The 20,987-nt window shown below is 39.0% G+C and overlaps 1 protein-coding gene across 1 annotated transcript; it reads right to left on the reverse strand.

The window, feature by feature from the left end:
- Positions 1-324: 324 nt before the first annotated feature.
- Positions 325-20,378, reverse strand: LOC139946399 (cholesterol 7-desaturase nvd-like). Its single transcript, XM_071944048.1, has 7 exons — positions 19,816-20,378; positions 10,291-10,482; positions 9,798-9,976; positions 8,853-8,947; positions 8,410-8,557; positions 7,887-8,060; positions 325-6,940 (listed from the first exon to the last, which is right to left on the reverse strand). Exons 1-7 carry the CDS (start codon positions 20,288-20,290, stop codon positions 6,779-6,781), a joined length of 1,425 nt encoding a protein of 474 aa, XP_071800149.1. The 5' UTR covers positions 20,291-20,378; the 3' UTR covers positions 325-6,778.
- Between the last annotated feature and the right edge of the window lie 609 nt (positions 20,379-20,987).

Here is a 20,987-nt window from a genome sequence, read left to right on the forward strand (position 1 = left end):
TGTGATCAACGGCTCCCTCTGAATTAACATAGTGTTTGAGAAAGAAGTAATTTCCCACGAATTTGATTTTGAGACCTCACAATTAGATTTTGAGGTCTCGAAATCAAGCATCTGAAAGCACACAACTTTGTGTGACAAGGGCATTTTTTCTTTCATTATGTTCTCGCAACTTCGATGACCAATTCAGCTCAAATTTTCACAGGTTATGTTGAGATACACCAAGTGGGAAGACTGGTCTTTGACAATTACCAAAGGTGTCCAGTGCCTTTAAAAAAAAAATATATATAAAAATAAAACCAAAAATAATCAGACTAAGACAACAAATACTTTTTATGACATGGTATAATTTTTCAATCCATTTCTCTACCAATTACATGATTATTTTACAGAGAATATTGTTTATTGATTGTTAATAATACAAACTTATCCTAACAACTAAAATAAATCTTTTATTCACAAATCATACATACAGTGTGTTAAAGACACTAGACGCAATTGGTAATTGTCAAAGACCAGTCTTCTCACTTGGTGTATCTCAACCTAAGCGTAAAATAACCAACCTGTGAAAATTTCAGCTCAATTGGTCGTCGAAAGTTGCGAGATAATAATGAAAGAAAAAAATACCCTTGTCACACGAAGTTGTGTGCTTTCAGATGCTTGATTTCGAGACCTCAAGTTCTTAATCTGAGGTCTCAAAATCAAATTCTTGGAAAATTACTTCTTTCTCGAAAACTAGGTCACTTCAGAGGGAGCTGTTTCTCACAATGTTTTATACTATCATCCTCTTCCCATTACTAGTTACCAAGTGAGGTTTTATGCAAATAACTATTTTGAGTTATTACCAATAGTGTCCACTGCCTTTAAGACAGCCTGGAGAAAGAAATTGTGTGATTACTACGTTAATTTACCGTAATATTCACTTAAAAACCATAACTGTATGCTACAGGTCCAACACTCAAAGAATGACACTAAATTTAGAACTCAGCAAGCAAATTTAAAAAACCTTAACTAACAAAGCACATTTAACTTCGAACTTGTAAGTGCACATAATAAACAAAAACCTGTCACAAATACCTACTCCCAGAGAAACTTCCATGATTTTAGTCTGTATAGAATAGGCCTTTTTGAGTGTGTGTCGACATTTATAGTACTCTTTCAAATTGCATTGGTAATTGTATTTCATTCTTAATCACTGAATTATCAACTAAAAATAAACTTCTTTAATATTGTTCACACATTATTTTTACAGTTATTTTTCATTATGTAATTATTTCCATAATATTAGCTGCTTAGTCAGGATAACAAAACACACAAATAGCCCAATAAGTATTAAAGCCATTGGACCCTTTCGGTACAAAAAAAAATATAAAAGTTCACAGATTTACAAATAATTGACAGGGTTTACAGAAGGTAATGGTGAAAGACTTCTCTTGAAATATTAGTCCATGAAATGCTTTACTTTTTGAGCAAACAGTAAAACAATATAAATTCTCGTTGGCGAGAATTACGGATTTATTTTAAACACATGTCATGACACGTCGAAAAGCGCGGAAACAATAGTGGGTTTTCCCGTTATTTTCTCCCGACTCCGATGACCGATTGAGCCTAAATTTTCACAGGTTTGTTATTTTATATATAAGTTGTGATACACGAAGTGTGGGACTCGGACAATACTGTTTACCGAAAGTGTATAATGGCTTTAAACTTAGTACTTGTGGTTTGCTCTCTAAATTCTTAAAAGCACTAACTTTGTTTTTTCTTTTTTTCAAAATGAAATTTGGTCCATGAGCAGAAATTGACGAGGAAGGATGTAAACAGCTTACTTGGTCTTACTTTGATTTTGTTTTTATTGGTGTTCACATTGGGCTGAGTGTTAGTTGCTCAGCATATAAAATAATTTTTAAACCAAGATGAGATTAAAAACTGAATAATTCAAGTCCAAACTACTACTTAGAAAGCATGATTTCACTAGAATTGGTTTTGGTACCTGAGAAATGTTTCCGTCTATAAATATTATAGTTCAAAACCCCAAAACATTCTTATGATGTATAGGTTTTCAAACATGAGAACTACATAAGGTGTAAATTCAGAAAAAAATCATACTCCCCTCAATCCTAGAAAAGCCAGCTATCCACCAAAATCCTCATCAGAAAGTTATTTGTTTGCGGAGGATTGAGGACTGCTGGCCCACAGAAGAATTGGGACAGACATGTCATGTTCTTGGCCAAATGACCAGGGGTCGATTTCACAAAGAGTTAGGAGGAGATACTTAAAACCTATTGCTAGTACTAAGTTAGTCCTAAGTAAGTCGTCCTAACTCGAGATAAGACTAGTCTTAACTCTTTGTGAAATCCACCCCTGCCGTCGATTTCACCAGACTCTTCCTAACTTAGGATTAATCTTAGGACTGGGGTTGAGTTCAGTTCCGTATCCAAAGACGTTAGGACGCATTGAACCCATCCTAAGTTAGGACGAGTAACTCACCCTAACTTGAGATAAGACTAGTCTTAACTCTTTGTGAAATCTACCCCTGCCGTCGGTTTCACCAGACTCTTCCTAACTTAGGATTAATCTTAGGACTTGGGTTGAGTTCAGTTCCGTATCCAAAGACGTTAGGACGCATTGAACCCATCCTAAGTTAGGACGAGTAACTCGCCCTAACTTGAGATAAGACTAGTCTTAACTCTTTGTGAAATCTACCCCTGCCGTCGGTTTCACCAGACTCTTCCTAACTTAGGATTAATCTTAGGACTTGGGTTGAGTTCAGTTCCGTATCCAAAGACGTTAGGACGCATTGAACCCATCCTAAGTTAGGACGAGTAACTCGCCCTAACTTGAGATAAGACTAGTCTTAACTCTTTGTGAAATCTACCCCTGCCGTCGGTTTCACCAGACTCTTCCTAACTTAGGATTAATCTTAGGACTTGGGTTGAGTTCAGTTCCATATCCAAAGACGTTAGGACGCATTGAACCCATCCTAAGTTAGGACGAGTAACTCGCCCTAACTTGAGATAAGACTAGTCTTAACTCTTTGTGAAATCTACCCCTGCCGTCGGTTTCACCAGACTCTTCCTAACTTAGGATTAATCTTAGGACTTGGGTTGAGTTCAGTTCCGTATCCAAAGACGTTAGGACGCATTGAACCCATCCTAAGTTAGGACGAGTAACTCGCCCTAACTTGAGATAAGACTAGTCTTAACTCTTTGTGAAATCTACCCCTGCCGTCGGTTTCACCAGACTCTTCCTAACTTAGGATTAATCTTAGGACTTGGGTTGAGTTCAGTTCCGTATCCAAAGACGTTAGAATGCATTGAACCCATCCTAAGTTAGGGCGAGTGAGATAAGACTAGTCTTAACTCTTTGTGAAATCTACCCCTGCCGTCGGTTTCACCAGACTCTTCCTAACTTAGGATTAATCTTAGGACTTGGGACGAGCTCAGTTCCGTATCCAAAAACGTTAGGATGCATTGAACCCATCGTAAGTTAGGACGAGTAACTCACCCTAAGTAAGGATAAGACTAGTCTTAACTCGTTGTGAAATCCACCCAGGACACTTATGCAAAGTGAATGGGAGCAGAACGTGCCTCATCTGGCATTTGCATGATTAAAATATACAACTTTCCTTGATTAATACAAAAAAGTTTCAAATCTTACTTTCCATGATTAAGTGATTCAAGATACATGTAATGCGTAGACAAATATTTTACTACATTTTCCACTCTGCTTTAAATATGCAAACTAATTTGTGATGCTTGTCTTGCATAGCTACATTGCAAGTAAATTATAAGAAAATAAAAATTAGTTTTTTGGTCATAGAAAGTCAACACACAAAAAACTGCCCTAGATTTGTTTAACACGGTGGTTGAGGTTTACAAGATTCTAACATTAAGAAAATGACTTTGTGCTGAAGAAACCAACAAATTGACTGTCATCATTCAGAGAGTATTATTAAGTAACAATGACTTTTGTCAGTTCTCGGGTGGGAAACTAATCTTTGCATTGGCAAGGCTAAGGTGGAGAATGTGGAAAATCTTTAACACTTTCTTTGACTTAACATTCCATTTGTTTTAAGCATCGGCCTGCATTTGGTACATAAGCTGCTCACTAATTAAAACATCATTCACAAATTGGAATATTTCTACATACTTAAAACCATTAACACAAAAATATAAACCAAATGTTGTTTTTTTTCCTTCAAATTTACACAATAACAATAAATTATCTTTGAAAGTTTATATTATTAAGGTATTTGTTTCTCAGAATTAATCAAGGACTCCTTGGAATCCCAACAACTCACATTTAATACAAATTTACCGTAATTTTCGGGTTATAAACCGCGGTTTATATGTTGTTTTTGACACTTTTTTGAACTCCTGCGGTTTATTCTCCGGGCGGCTTGTAAGCCGACGTATACATATTTAAGAGAAAAAACGGCATTTTTAAAAGAAAGATCGTTCGTAAACTATTCTAATAATAACGTTTTTTTCTTCAACGAGAACAAAAACCTGCCTGTGTGATGACAAAATCCTGTTGAAAATCCCACCACAATTGTATTCCGTGTTTCCTTTGTAAAACGTTTATCAACCGCCCTCAGCTCCCCCTCTCAGCGCAACTCGGGCTAGACTAAACTGGTGCCCGTCTATTTATCCTAGCGATATCTACATGCTGACGTCAGACATTCAAGCTATACTCGTGTCTCAGCGAAATAGACTCGTCCCCTGTCTATTTATCCCACGATCTTTATATACTGACGACAGACATCCAGGCTACACTCGTGTCAGCCAGCGGTTTCTTCAGCTCAACCACGCACACCGCAACAGCAGAATGGTGAATGGACGTACGCAAAGAACTATGCCACGCCGGGGGTCAAACAAAACGTTTTCAAACCGCCCTGATTGTTGAGTCCAGTAACATTGGGAGTTTTATTTCCAGGCGGCGCAAATATGATGGCGTACCGAACCCGTCGGCGATCATCGCTCAATACGGTGCCCCCAAAATCTATTGTGCAATTTCGAGATTGAGCAGCGCAATTAACAGATTGCTAGCTTTACGAACTCGCATGTGTACATGTGCTTAATGTGCACGCTGCAGGATACATTACTACACACACGCTACGTCCGTCCGCCCGTCCGTCGTTGCAGTATCTGTTATGGATCCTCGTTGTGGGACTACAATAAAAGGGAGGGAGAAACAACCACATTTCTTTAATTCCCTTATTGAAAGACCCATTTCAACCTTATTTCCTGTCTACTCCGATGTTTAATAAAAGTGAATCCCCTGTCCTTATGATTACGCAAACAATAAGGTAGCGTATTTTGTTTTAACCGCTATACAATAAAAGTGAGGGAACAACTTTAGCCGTCCCCATTATTATTTCGTTTATATTTTATAAAGGAATTTTTTAGGAGCTGTTTACATGTTTAAAAAATGTTCCTTTATACATTGTAAACAGAAACAAAAGTCATAGACAACTCTCGTTTGTGTTGTGGTACATGTAGCCCTGAAAAGGACTGTTTGGTTTTGGTTTGTCTATTTTCTATTTAAACCAAACGGAAGGCAAAGGATTCCTTGGATATAAATCTTTATCACTGCTTCTGCAGACGAATCCTATGTTGAAACGATAGTCAACGCACTGTCTGAAGTTCATTTTTATTGCAACACGATCTCACTTACCTACAAATAAAGTAGGATTTAACTTTTAAAACTTTAACTTTTTTTTCAATTTTTAAAACTGTTATTGTTTTTTTTTCAGTATCACAATAATAAACGTATTTTCAGTTGTAACTTTCATCAATAATTATCCAACACAAACAATAATGTGGTCCCGCAAAGGGGGTGCTGCCAGCTTACAAAAAGAATACTATCCTATAATAGATCATTTCAATTATGATCAATAGTGTAAACTTCAATACATTTCTACGCAATTACGACGCAACTCCCACATTGCGGCAACTATACAAGACTGAATGATGTGCCGCCCGCCTGTCACTGCACATCGCCACAAAGAAGGCCGCAAACAAGCACGGCCCCTTTGTGTGTACGCATGCGGTGATTGGCCGTTTGATGATTGGCCTTTGTTGATTGGCTGGTGATAGTTCCATTCATAAAATCTTGGCTAGACTTCGGACGGATCGAGTAGAGCGGCTGCCCATTGTACAACAAATAGCTTGAACGTCTGACCCACGCTTCGAGGCTCGGGGCCCAGTCTAATCAAACGTGGACAACTTTTGTCTAAAGAGGGCGATGCGATGCGGGGCAAAGTTCAACTATTTCTCGGTGTGCGTTGTCGACCGATCTTTGATTCACGGACAGTTTGTTCCTAAAGAAGTTCACAAAACATGGTCAACACAACCGATCATCAAATCGCAAATTCTTGAAAAGGGTTGTTGATGGAAAAAAAGTACAACTCAGGACTGATAGTGTGAGATAAAAAAATCACCCGTAACGCGGCAGGTTTGCGTACTTCACTCCCGTGTTTTGAGGTTAGTTTTTTCATGTTTGTTTTTTTTATTTTGGTTGCGGTTTATACGCCGCGCGGCATATACGCCAACACCTAAATATTTTTTTGTATATTTTGAGGAAGTGCGGTTTATAATCCGCGCGGTTTATAATTCGAAAATTACGGTACACCAAAACAATTAACTTTCTTCCCATTAAATATATAAGTTTATATTATTTTGGAATTTATTATAACGATTCTCAGAATTAAAAGAGAACTCCTCGAACTTCCAACAACTCACATCAATGGATTATGACCGCATCCAGACACCCTCCCATCTCACCAGCTAAGCTCAACCTTTCTCTCGTAATACTTGGGGCTGTTCTCGCTGTAGAACTGGGAGTACCAACGACGGTGCTTGGAGATTAAGGAGTCTTCTTTAACAAGGACAGGCTTGGACATGTAGGTCTTGTGGTTCCACACCATCATGTCACGCTCCACCTTGTGAAGAAAAGAAAAAAGAAAAAAAATACAAAGATATAATATAACTCTTTTTGAAGTACTTTTATTTTATTCCATGAAAAGGTTCGCAAGGCATGATATAAAGTCCTCGGCCACAAGTAGGAACATCTTATTGAGCACAAGGGAGTAAGCTTTAATATATGTGCAAAAAATAGTTGAAGTCACCTGGAAGTGGTATTTTGTCAAAATAAAGCTTTTGTCACTAATATATGTGTTTTGATGAGTGGAATAGAGAAAATGCTGCACAGCGCTGAAAAAGACGTCGGACCGGACCACTAGGCACTATTGCTCTCGTGAGTCTGATTGGCCATGCAGACTGACCCAATCTTACACTACACTTGGTCCGCATTGCCGGAAAAATGCAAGAAAAAAAACTTGTTTCGAAACGTACGAACTCAAGACTTGGACTTGCACGTACTTTGCATGTGTGTTTACTCTATGCATCAAGGCAAAGTCTGCCTCGATTGACGTCACAAAAGGGGTAGGCGGAGTCAACCCCCAAACAACTTTATCTATTTTTTAAACATATAAATCATGACAAACAATTACTAAAAAAATTGTTTTATTGTTACTAAACATATACTCAAATGTTTGAAAAAATAAAAATTATTTTTCCAGGTGACTTTAATGACCCGGCGTTTCGACCCTTCAAGAAAGACTCTGCTAGGGTAGAAACGTCAGGCTATGTAAGACTGCCATGTTTGGTTATAAGAAGTTGCATTCCTGATGTCTCAAAATCTCCCTGCCAATTCTTTCAAAAAATTCTATCGGTTTTAAAACGTACAAAGTCTCAACAAGGTTACAGGAACTTGTTACTTATCCAATGTCTTGATTCAGATTATTTGCGCCTGCCTCCGAAATTATTTTTTTGCTAAGCATGTTAATTCCTTCAATTAGCCATACATGTAATGACTTCATAAAATACCTGTAGGCACTCCGAGAAGAGAATCAGCTTAGCAGCAAAGCGTGGGAAGGTTCGGCTCCAGCAGCAGTGGGTCAGTTTCTGCTTCAAGGGCTCAATGGGAGTGATGGCGTGCACCAAGACTGCTTCCCCAAACAACCAATGCCTGATGAAGAGGTGCACCAGACCAGGACCAACCTTGATGTGATAGGGGGAAATACAAGTTATTATTATTTTAAGGTTATTTTTACCCTACCCTGATGTTTGATAAGCAATGAGTCTATTCGGTACAGATGGGCTCAATAAGTCTTTTAAGATGTCTATGGATACGAAACCTGACTCGTCCTTAGTCCGAAGATTGATCCTAAGTAAGGAAGAGTTTGGTGAAGTCAACGGCAGGACTTGCAATCACAAGGGAGTGCCTTAGGCAATAGCCACCCATAGCACATTTGTAACAGCAAAAGAGCATAGGAGAGGAAGGGGTGTGTGAGGAGTAATTCAGATGGGTAGGTAGGACGGGCTGGAAAGAATTGAAAGATTATCCCACCTGGATAGCTTCTGCAGACACCGTCATCAACGGGAGTGGAATGCCAAAGATGGTACACCTATGCTTGAGGGACAGGGTACCTGTGTGTTTCTCATCGGGACTGATGTCCCAATTCCCGACCCATTCATGCTTAGCAAATGACCAGAACCTGTAACAACAGAGATAGATTTAAAAACATTAGAAGATTTGGGGAGATACCATGTAGATAGATAGATCTCTTTGAGTCATGGTGGCTCTGAGAAAAACCGGATATATCTTTAGAATTCTGCAGAGTTGCCAACATTTGCATCATACAGGGACAGAGTTTCCATTATCATAGAGATTTTCAAATTTGTTCATCAGATGATTGGAACATACTTTATTTTCAGGGAACTTTCTTGGCAAAGTTGGAGGCTCTAGCTGTGTATTGTCAACCCATGATTAAAAATATGAGAATATCTTACACATTATAAATTTCACGTAGATCTCTGCCGAGGAACATGATTGGTCCGTGTAGATGTCCCAAGTGAGCAATGTCTGCACCATTCTCTGGTACCTCCTACAGAAAAACGACATACAGTAAAAATCAGCCAAATTACAACTACAAACCCCCCAGACTCCATCTCATGTTCTGCATTTGATGGATTTGGTACTGCACTACTCCATAGTCACCCAATCTTAGCATCAGACCAGGGCCCAATTTCATAGAGCTGCTTAAGCACAAAAATTTGCTTAAGCAAAAAATTCATTGCTTAGTAAAATCAGATTACCGGCCAAGACTCCACTCCATTGTAATGCTAAGTAAACAACAGCATAATACTAGTCATAAGCAATGTATATGGCAGGAAATTTTGCCAGTAACATGTGTAAAATAAGCGAGCTATTTTCGTGCTTTAAAGCAATTTTTTTGCTGAAGCAGCTCTATGAAATTGGCCCCAGACTTTGAGTAAAACCTTATATGGGTGGCAAGTTCCCACAAGCCCTTTTCACACTACTCTAATCCCCAGGGGAAACCCTGGGAAATACTGGCCAGCCCTTTCGCACTTGAATTGCTTTACTCTTGATCTATCCCGGCAAATTGGTATACCTCGGGGATCAGCCACTCTGAAGTAGGGGTGAGCTGTAAAACTCTGGGGTATTCTTGAAACATGTAATCAAAACTCTGTGAAATAGGGACCTAAGCTGGTACAGTGTGAAAGTGTGAGAAGTGACCCATGGTAAATGGGGGTAAAAAACAACTCCCGGGACCTCCCCTTGGATGTATTCCATGGGGAAAAGAGATTTACTGCAAAAGGGCTACTGAGAAATTAAATGTTTCTTGATCTTAAAACAGTACTGTCACAGAGAACAATGTCCTATGGCTAAACAATATTTTTAAATAAAAATCCAACTATTTTTTGATGGCTTACCTCAACATGGGCGTTGACCACATGCTCGGTCATGCCGTGATACTTCATCTTCCCATTAGCGATCTCTTCAATGACCGGTGGGGTCCATGACGGCTCAGCACCCTCTGCGTGGAACCAGACGAAGATCTCCCCGTTCGTCTCAAGGCACGGCCAGGATTTAATCTTTGCAAAGTCAGGAACTGGAATCGATAGGAGATGCATTATTGTTGCAGTAATACTCAAGGACCACAAGTATAATAAAACTAAGCTACTTTTTTTATGGCTTAAGCAGCTCTATAAAGTTTGGTTCATGTCTGCCCCGAGTAATAGACCATATTGAATATGACGTCACTGTTCAAATATCTCAGCACATGCTGCGTGCTTCATTGATATACGCGTTTGGACGCGCATACGGTTTGCCCTACTAGATGGCGACTTTCATAGCAAAACAGGGTTATTAAACATGGTCTATTATGAGTTTAAACTAAAAGAAAGTATCTATGAAATCTCTCACCTTTCTGTGCGTATGGAATCTTGACACACTTGCCATCTTCTCCTCTGAAGGTCCAGCCGTGGAACGGACACTCTATACAGTTACCGCGGACTTGACCTCCGACCCCAAGGTTAGCGCCAAGGTGAGGGCAGTAGGCATCAACAATGTAGGCTTGGCCGTCATCCTCGCCACGGAACACAACCAACTCTTGACCTGTGTCGAAGAAAATACTTCACATTTTGAACTTTGACCCTGAATAAAATTAGACTTGTCCAAAGATGGGGCGACAGGCCTGTGGGTGTACAAAGCACAGCTGATGTGAAAAGGTTTAGTTATAACCCCGACATATTAGGCCTGCTTGGTCTCTGTTTAAAGACACTGGACACTTTTGTCAAAGACCAGTCTTCTCACTTGGTGTATCTCAACATATGAATAAAATAACAAGCCTGTGAAAATTTGAACTCAATTGGTTGTCGAAGTTGCGAGATAATAATGAAAGAAAAAAACACCCCTGTCACACAAAGTTGTGTGCTTTCAGATGCTTGATTTCGGGACCTCAACTTCTAAATCTGAGGTTTCAAATTCAAATTCATGAAAAATTACTTTTACTGAGCTCTCCATTGCTTTTTACCAAGTTAGTTTTATGCTGACAATTATTTTGAGTAATTACCAAAAGTGCTTACACCCTTCAAAGACCAACTTGAATAAAAGCACTCAAACTAATTTGACTATTAATCCTTGTGTGTTTTGATGAGAAGACTAGCCCCTACTCTTTGAATTTTTGAACAAGTGTTCAGGCCTGGAAATACACACAGGCTACTGAGGGCATGGCCTCCATTGCCCCTGGACTTGGTGCCCCTTCAAAAGTTTCCCATTGACTTAAAGAATTTCCAAAGGAAGCGCCCTTTGCAAAAGAAAAATGGCCTTGCCCTTTCAAAGATGAAATTCCAGGCCTGAGTGTTTTTTTGTCCCCACCATTTGCAGTGGCCAGTGCCCTTCATGGTGCCCAGCAAATACCCATAAAAATGAAAAGTGAAATCAACACTGAAGTACCAGTGTCCCAGAAAACCATCTTTAAAGCCATTATACACTTTTGGTACAGAAAAAAAATTCACAGAAAAGTTCACAGATTTACACATAATTTACAGGGTTTACAGAAGGTAATGGTGAAAGACTTCTCTTGAAATATTGTTCCATGAAATGCTTTACTTTTTGAGAAAACATTAAAACAATATAAATTCTCGTTAGCGAGAATTACAGATTTATTTTAAACACATGTCATGACACGGCGAAACGCGCGGAAACAACAGTAGGTTTTCCCGTTATTTTCTACCAACTCCGATGACCGATTGAGCCTAAATTTTCACAGGTTTGTTATTTCATAAGTTGTGATACACGAAGTGTGGGACTTGGACAATACTATTTACCGAAAGTGTATAATGGCTTTAAGTCAAGTGTGTGTTGTGACCTAAAATATAACTCACAACACAGACAGGATGTGATGTCACAGTGTTGATTTGATTCCTAGGTGCTTGGGGGCTTTTCTTAAAACTCAGCTTTTTTTGCCCAGCAGACAATGATCAAAGTGTGAAGTTTTTTTAAACATTATAAAACCATTGCTATTGAATTTTACTCAATTATATGTCATCATTACACACTTGTTTTCCTTTCTATAACAAAGGAACAATAATGTTTACTACACTCAACTACATGTAGACTGTAGTGTTAGTCTTCACAAACAAGCAAGGATGCAAGCCCTGAAGCATTCTCTGGGAGCGTTCCATAAGCTTTCCTGGGTCGACCCTGGTCTGCCCCCAATAAGTTTGAATAGATTTGACGTCATTCCAGGGGCTCACCCGGGTAAGCCCCAGTGTCCTACACTTGTGGAATGGGTCACTTGGGATCTGGCCCCAGGTACATGGCATCACCACGAGAGGGTGAGTGATCGTACGATTAGCTCTTGTCAGGGGCTCGGCCGAGTGAGGGGAGTGAGGGGACGACTCAGGGAAGCTAATCAAACACACCCTCTGTGAAGAACCTAGTACACAAGTCGAAATGGAATTCACATATATGCAGTTCTAATAAAGCCCAAGCATAGAGTTAAATATAATAGAACTATAGAGGGCATACACAACCATGTGACACGGCCATTTTTGCTCATTAAGAAAATGGTGCTGAACGATCATATAAGAGGTGACGCACCAGTTCACACAACCAATATTTTCCTTGCTTAGTTGTAGCAAGGTTGTAAAATTGTACAAAATGTACCTTGTGTAATAATGAAGATCTTCATATTAATGGCCAGCGTGATATGATTTGGTATTGTGAAATGTCAAACTACATTATATATGTGAATGACTTACAAATGTATCATCATCAATACCAAAAGTTTATGTTACTTAATATAAGTTAAGAAAATGGTGCTTGAACCATCATATAAGAGGTGACGCACCAAAGAAGTGACGCACCAGTTTAAGTTTATGTTACTTAATATAAGTTAAGAAAATGGTGCTTGAACCATCATATAAGAGGTGACGCACCAAAGAAGTGACGCACCAGTTTAAGTTTATGTTACTTAATATAAGTTAAGAAAATGGTGCTTGAACCATCATATAAGAGGTGACGCACCAAAGAAGTGACGCACCAGTTTAAGTTTATGTTACTTAATATAAGTTAAGAAAATGGTGCTTGAACCATCATATAAGAGGTGACGCACCAAAGAAGTGACGCACCAGTTCACACAACCAATATTTTGTACACCCACTTTCACAAGAGAGCAATCGTTGCAGTACCCGCTGCAAAAACATAGGATTCTAACTGCCTCTAGCTACCGGGCAACCTGGGTAGTCTAGTGGTAAGAAACTCCTCTAGAATTGCAAGGGTCGTGGGTTTCGAATCCCACCCGAGTAACATGCCTGTGATATTTTTTCACAGGACTCGGGAAAGTACTGAGTATACAGTGCTAACACACTTCGGTGTATGGGTAAAAACCAAAATTAATATTCTTTATGTAACCTGTTCTTACTGTAGTTCTCTTTGTACAATGGTGAGTTGTAGTATACAGCTAACACAATGCCAATTTCATTGTTTGTATATCGATATTCTTTGTTAGTCTTCTGATAAGAATCTCAGATTGAAAGGATTATGCACCGAGTGGACGTAACATTTAACCTGACATGTAAATTTACCTATCGCCTGGTTGTACGATATTACATAGTTATGGTACAGTGTACTGTAGATTATCATTTAAACAGGTAACTGACATTGATTCGGCTAAAAATATGAATGAATAGTTTTCTCACACATGGAAACTTGTGTGTATGCAGGCCTGATACGTGTACTTCCAAGGGCCAATAAAGGCAATTGTCTCCATGCCAAGGGTGCCCCTTAAAATGTAATTGAGTAGAATGCAGTTTCCCTCCAGAAAAGTGAGTGCCCCTTTCTCGGGAAAGAATTGCCTTACCCTTAACCCAACAGAGTATTAGGGGTGACCTTTGTATAGCGGTCAGAAAGAGATTTCACAGGAGAACTGTACTGGTGTACGTGTAGTACAAAGTTTGTAACTTTACAAACTTTGTACAGTTTAGTCACACGGCAGAAACGGTTGTATTGCTTCTGCGTGACTCACCCCCCCCCCAAAGAAAAAGATAAAACAGGGAGAAAGCCACCATAAAAAAGCCATAGTTGAAAGCCACAAGGGCTTCTCCTCTTGCAGGCTTTTGACCTTTACATTCAAGACATTTATTACAAAATGCCCTTTGAAAATCTGGAGACAAAAGCTAAATAGTTTAAAAGTTAATGAGAGTACAGTCAACATCTTATGTTTATTGTATTCAAAGCACGAGGATGGGGCAAATAACGTCTGGTTTTTGTTCAACACAGTAAGAATGATCAGTGATAGTCAGCTTGGCTCATTGGTTTCTTTCCTGTCTTTTGTTTCCCCAGTCTGATTGCTGGACAGGATTCTTGCATAGTGGATTGGGTTTTCAGTCCAGCTACCTGACTGCGTGGGTTCTCCCTATTAAGAGATCATCCACCCACATCTAAAAGAAACTAAAATACATGTCTAAATTGCCTTCTTCCACCTTTAAAGTATGTTCAATAGTACTAATGTTCAACTCCTGGACTGGATTCTTACAGATCGGATTATTAGCGCTTTCAGGTCCCTACAAGACTGCGTGGGTTTTCCCCGTTTGGGGTTACCCTCCCACGCCTGAAACTGAAATGACTTGTCTGATTTAAAAAGTTGGTGTGGTGTTTCAGTTTGGATGCTTTGTCGACTATATAATTCAGATTCAACCCAATGAAAGATGACACTGGCGGTACAGACATGGTTACCATGATGAAGGTCAAGCCAATGCAGTAAGTTGTCTCGAAGGAGGTACAGTAGGATCAGAAGTTTGTTTCAGTTTCCTTCCCATTGTATCTCCACTTAAAGGCAGTGGACAATATTGGTAATTACTCAAAATAACTAATTGGCAAAAAACCTTTATTGGTGACGAGTAATGGGGAGAGGTTGATGGCATAAAACATTGTGAGAAACTGCTCCCTCTGAAGTGCCATAGTTTTCGAGAAAGAAGTAATTTTCCACGAATTTGATTTCGAGACCTCAGGTTTAGAACTTGAGGTCTCGAAATCAACCATCTAAACGCACACAACTTCGTGTGACAAGGGTTATTTTTCTTTCATCATTATCTCGCAACTTCGATGACCGATTGAGCTCAAATTTTCACAGGTTTGTTATTTTATTCATGTGTTGAGATACACCATCTGTGAAGGCTAGTCTTTGACAATTACCAATAGTGTCCACTGCCTTTACGTCTCATAACCTAATCTGTATTTTCTACATTTGTGGAATGTAATGACTTGTAATTGTAGGGGTACTATTGCACCCAGTCACACTAGCACTGCCTGTAGTGGCATTTAAACCTGCACTGACAAAAGATTTGAATAAAATGTGAATTGAAATTTTCTCAATTTCACTAAAAGCTCCCCTAACTCTTGACCTTGTGAAAAAAATAATGATCGGTTTTTGGCACTTCTATCAATCTTTTCTAAGCAAACTCATTCATACAAATCTTTGAATGTAAACTCTTCAACAGTGCGTGCTGAGTTTAACAATATACTAAAAAAAAAAAAATAAGTATTCTGTACTGACGTAATGAACAACAAAGCCAAGTAGGACTTCAGACTTTCGAAGCAATACAGTGAGATAAACCTTCACAGGCTGTCACATGCTTGTTTGATTTAGTAAAACGTACACTGAAATATGCACGTAATACAAATCTGATATTAACTTATTGTACACCAGTCACCAGGTCTCAAAATAACACACAAAACACCCACAGCAATTGCCATGGTGCCCTACTTTTGCTATGGTGCCCAAAGTTCCAAATTTTCCTCATAGTGCCCCTTACTGGCAGAGGCACATTGCGGTGCCACTTCACGAACAAAATTCATGGCCTGCAATAGACTGTGCAAGTCTTGCGCAGATTTGAACTTCCGGAACCATTGTGGTCCCAACCTTGTGGAGTTTTACGTTGAGATTTTTTTTCGTCCATTACTTTAGTTTAATATAGTTTTGACCATAAAAATGACATATGTTGTTAAAAATGTAATACTAATTTACAACATATATAAAAGTAAAAATAAAGTCAACATAATAACAAAGAAAAACCTCAGGTCAGGTTACTTGTAAAAAATTTAGAATTTGTGCCCATCTCCGATCACGAAACTTACGCAGACGCTTATTTTGATCGCGCCGGGTGGAAAGCCTTTTCATTGGTCGCTTAGGCGTCGGCTTCCTCTTTAAAATGCGTCACGCGTTTATCTAACGCCATTGCGACCATCTTGCGTCCGCGTATAAACCAGCTTTCAGTAGTTTCACATTCGGGCGTAGATTTACAAAAGGGGTTTCAAAACATTTAAGATCAAACAAACATCCTTGTCCCAGAGTTTTACTTTTGTCTATACATAGACTTTAACCGATAATTGTGTATTTGTTTAAAGAGCTAAAACTAATTTAAACAAGCTCTTTTGGGTATTTATGTTGTTCAAATTCGGCATTAAGAATAAATTAAAGCAAAGATTTGATTCATAAAAAAATTAAGTTCTTCAGTTGTTTTCTCGCTCCGGTGCGCGCGAGACTTGCACAGTCTATAGCCTACTCTTGCTTTGCTGAAATGGAGAACAAAGAGATATTCCAACAGCTTTATTCCACATATTGTATCTCTTTGGAACTCCTTGCCTGGTGCATGTTTCCCTCCACCCTACAATCTAGAGACTGACTCCTCTATCTACTTTCAGGTCAAAAGTTTTCTTCTTGTAGCCCCTTACAAGGTTGGATTTCAGCCTTGTTTTGGGATGAACTTGCACAATTTGTTTTAAACCACACAATTTCACACTAAGCAGTGCTTTGAAATTGAAACTGGTCTGATGTAGGCCAAGGCCTCTACTGTTGTGGACTGTGAAACTTCCATGCTATTATCACACAAAAGTCAGCAAGGTTTGTCATAATTTATGCAGACTAATCAATTGTACGGGTTACTAAAACAAAATACAGTCCGAGTAGGAAATGATTGCTCCAGGAAACAGTCACATAATATTAAGCAGGTATCAGTACATGTTAGCTAATTTTATACCAGCACTTTTACACTTGTCAGGTTTTAATATTGGAAAATAAATACTTCAGATCCGATTCTGAAATCATTCAACCTTTGTAAAACACAATCTACGTAACGGTTTGAAGAACAAGTTGGTTTTGAGCAAACACAACTTGATGCTGATGCTGTGTGCTGATTTTCCTGCTAAATATTAATTTTAATTAATTTTACAAAGTGTTGTTTTAACTGTGACATGGTCAAGTAAAGTTCTTGATTTGAGAATCCAAAGTCATTGACTGACTTTGCTACTCTGAGAAGGATGGAGGGCGGACAGGTCTTTAAGTCAACTGTAGCTGTGAGCAATTTGTATAAAAAAAATACTTTATAAATTCTATTTAATATACAAACTATATTTTGTTTATTAGTTTTAAAGGGTATAATGTACTTTTTCCTAACAAAAAACACAATTTGCATTAAACTTACCCAGTTTGAAGACTATGATAGTAGAAAGCTTCCCTTGAAATTTTACTTACTGAGGTGCTGTAGTTTTTGAGAAATGAGTAAAGGTAATACTTTTCGTCGCAGTTTTAACATGTAAAAACGTATTAACCAGTTATGCTATGGTTTTGGTATAACTGGTTTTAAAGGGGATTTTACATGCTAAAATAATTTGGTCTTTTAAGAGAAAATTATTTTGTGACTTGTTTTACTCATTTCTCAAAAACTACACAACCTCAGTTAGTAATATTTGAAAGGAAGCTTTCCACTATCATTATCTTCCAACCCTGTAAGTTTAATGTAAATCTGTGGACATTTTTAAAAAGTACCTGAATCCTTTAAAGTAGGCCTACATGTATGTCATTTCTTTTACCAATTTTACTTGGCCTGCAAGGCTTACATTTTATGTTTTTCCCTAATTCTTGTCAAGGCCATGTTCATGCTTATTTCCGCTATAACACTTGGCTTAATCATTTCCTTTGAACCCCTTATTTTTTTTCTGTTCTGCGAGGTGATTGACAAAGTTACCAAGAAGTAACCAGTGTACTAAAGGGTATGAACAGCCTTCGAGTCGTGAGAAGATCTTTTAAGTACAATAGACGTCGACAGCTTTTAAATTCTGTACAAAACCTACATAAGGCCACATTTGGAGTATTGTGTTCAAGCCTGGAGACCCTTTCGGTACAGAAAAAAAAAAGTTCACAGATTTACAAATAACTTACAGGGTTTACAGAAGGTAGTGGTGAAAGACTTCTCTTGAAATATTATTCCATGAAATGCTTTACTTTTTGAGAAAACAGTAAAACAATATCAATTCTCGATATCGAGAATTACGGATTTATTTTAAACACATGTCATGACACGGCGAAACGTGCGGATACAAGGGTGGGTTTTCCCGCTATTTTCTCCCGACTCCGACATCCGATTGAGCCTAAGTTTTCACAGGTTTGTTATTTTATATAGAAGTTGTGATACAAGAAGTGTGGGCCTTGGACAAACAGGACAATACTGTTTACCGAAAGGGTCCAATGGCTTTAAAGAAGGACAAACAAGGGAAAAGTTTCCATATGGCGCCACCACTTTTGCATTCGAAATAAAATAATAGAGTATCTAATTTACCTGATTGATATATCCCTTTTTGTAAAAATAAGAGAAAAAGTGGTGGCGCCATGCGGAAAGTTATCCCAAACAAGTTTTAGAAAAAGTACAGAGGAGAGCTACCAAGTTGGTGCCACAGTTGGAAAGCCTCCCCATCACAGATAGACTTCAAGCCCTGAACTTATACACACTAGAACAAAGATGACTGAGAGGTGACCTTATCGAAACCTTTAGCAGCTCAAAGGATTGGAAAAAGTCGACTGCAAGAAATTCTTTAATACAGCTAGAAACACCAGTACGAGGGGCCACTCTTTTAAGTTGTAAACGCCTACTCTCAACAAAAACATTGGGTGCAGAAGGAACTTCTTTTCACAGTGAATCATTAATGATTGGAACAGTCTCCCACACAAAGTAGTATAATGCCAAAAGAGTATTCAACATTCAGGACAGAGCTCGATGCCTATTGGAAGGGGTAAGCATTGGAAGGAATCAATGATAGGATATGGGGTCACAAAGGCATAAGCCTAAACAATTTCTCCCGTCAATCGTAAGTAAGTAAGTAAGTTATAAGTAAGTAAGGGAGTCCATACTGCAGTATGGACTCCCTGGAGATATTGCTTGGTTACTTGGACTTTACCTACTAAGGGAAACCCCTGATACAGGCCTACAGCTTTATTCTACATGCAAGGTGGGGTGTTCCTTAGCCCTGGTAGTAGGATGCAAAATGGTTCCCACACAATGCCTTTCGACAATTGAGAAAAATCAGGCAGGTGGGATTTGCGTTAAGGTCTATGGCGGAGGAGTCCAAGTTCCACCCTGGGCTAGGTGTATCTTAACTTCCTTATCCCTCCTTATGAATGATGACTCTCATTCATTTATTGATGTATGTTAAAATAGCTTAACAGCCAAACAAGGTGAGCTTAGTTAGAAGCCTTAGTTAGGTCAGTGTCCCTGCATTATGATTGATAAGTTCTTATTTTACTCAAAGGTTTTTAAATGAGATAATCATTTTGCCAAAAGAAAGTTTGTGAAAAAAGTAGTATTGCATCACTTGTTCACTCACATCTGTTTCTGATTAGAAGTTTACACAAAATCAGAAAAGGGAAAACAAACTGGAGGAGTGCACAACATAGGCGCAGACTTTGGATAACTTTCCGTATGGCGCCACCACCTTTTCACTCATTTTTACAAAAAGGGATATATCAATCAGGTAAATTAGATACTATATTATTTTATTTCGAATGAAAAAGTGGTGGCGCCATACGGAAACTTTCCCCAGACTTTGTATTTAAGCACAAATCACATAAATAGAGCATGAATGCAATGAAAGGGGTGGGACATCACTTACCAAGAGCACTGACATATCGCGGTTCTTTCTGAACTTGATGAGATCTGAACAGCGAGAACCATCCATTCGGATAGACAGGGGGAAGATTCCCAAGCCGTCTTCTCTGTCGCATCTCGTTGGCAACATCTTGCTTGCTCTTGCCTCCTCTGTGGTCCAGAATGTACCCCACGTCTCCCTCGCTTCTGGTCAACTCGAGCGGGTAGAACAACAGTTGGTAGATGTAGACCGAGGAGTACACCAGGGCAACGCTCAGCCCCAATGACAGCAGAAAACGTCCGCTGAAAATAGTGTCCAGGGCCTCGGCAATCTGGCTCGCAGCGACCGTTGTGTTTTCGGAACGGGCCCCGTTGGGATCGTGAACAAAATACGGTTTCATGCCATCCCTGAGCGATGTCAGGGCCGTGGAGCGGAATAATATGACTGCCAAGATGACGGGCAGTATAAGATTCAGCACGACGGAGTTTATTCTTGCCATGTTGAAAAGTTTATTTCACTACCACTCCAGTCGGCCGGTGTTGATGGTTGTTCAACGCCACTGAGCCTTTTGCACGTATCAAACACACACACACTACAGGATGTACATGTACATACAAAATGGTAACCCATACGTAATTCTATCCATACATGACAAAATAACACCTTGTGTAGTTTGGACGAGTGGTGGCGTGCTTCCTAAAATAAAGGGATTTTTTGTTAGAATAATAAGAAGGGGCGGGGCAAACTCTTCCGGCAACCTTTGTGTACACTACATCGGACAATCAAAATTTGTCAATGGTAGATGAACCAAGTTATGAACATTATTTACTTAAACAAAGTAGTTTAACATGGACTTGCAAGTAACACACTAAGATAAATAAATCGTTGAGAAATTTTCAAACGAAAGGTTTTTAAATAGCCGCACAGAAAACAACTTGTCACAAAACCGGTGCCCCTCTTGATGGTCTCAAAGCCGACATGCACAACAGTTTGATTTGAGAAGCTTTCCTGTCAGTTAGATTCCTATTCGCCCTGGATAAGAGAACAACAATGAGAAGCGTTACTGTCAGTAACGTTTCTCAGATTGTGAATCCTTGTTAAGGATCCCTGTTTGCTCCGGGTTTTCGGCGATATCTCAAATGAGTTAAATGAATGTTCACTTCATGCTAGTTTTGTTGAAGGGCCTATTATTGAAA

Source organism: Asterias amurensis, chromosome 1, assembly GCF_032118995.1.
Source record: "Asterias amurensis chromosome 1, ASM3211899v1".
NCBI classification, from domain to species: domain Eukaryota; kingdom Metazoa; phylum Echinodermata; class Asteroidea; order Forcipulatida; family Asteriidae; genus Asterias; species Asterias amurensis.

Bases quoted from the DNA above. Each gene is read 5' to 3' on its own strand.
- LOC139946399 (XM_071944048.1), bottom strand. From the start codon at position 20,290: ATGGCAAGAATAAACTCCGTCGTGCTGAATCTTATACTGCCCGTCATC. The intron at 10,483-19,815 runs GTAAGTGATGTC...TCTTCGACACAG, and splicing joins GCGATATGTCAGTGCTCTTG to GTCAAGAGTTGGTTGTGTTC. The intron at 8,948-9,797 runs GTAAGCCATCAA...GTTTTTCTGTAG, and splicing joins TGGTCAACGCCCATGTTGAG to GAGGTACCAGAGAATGGTGC.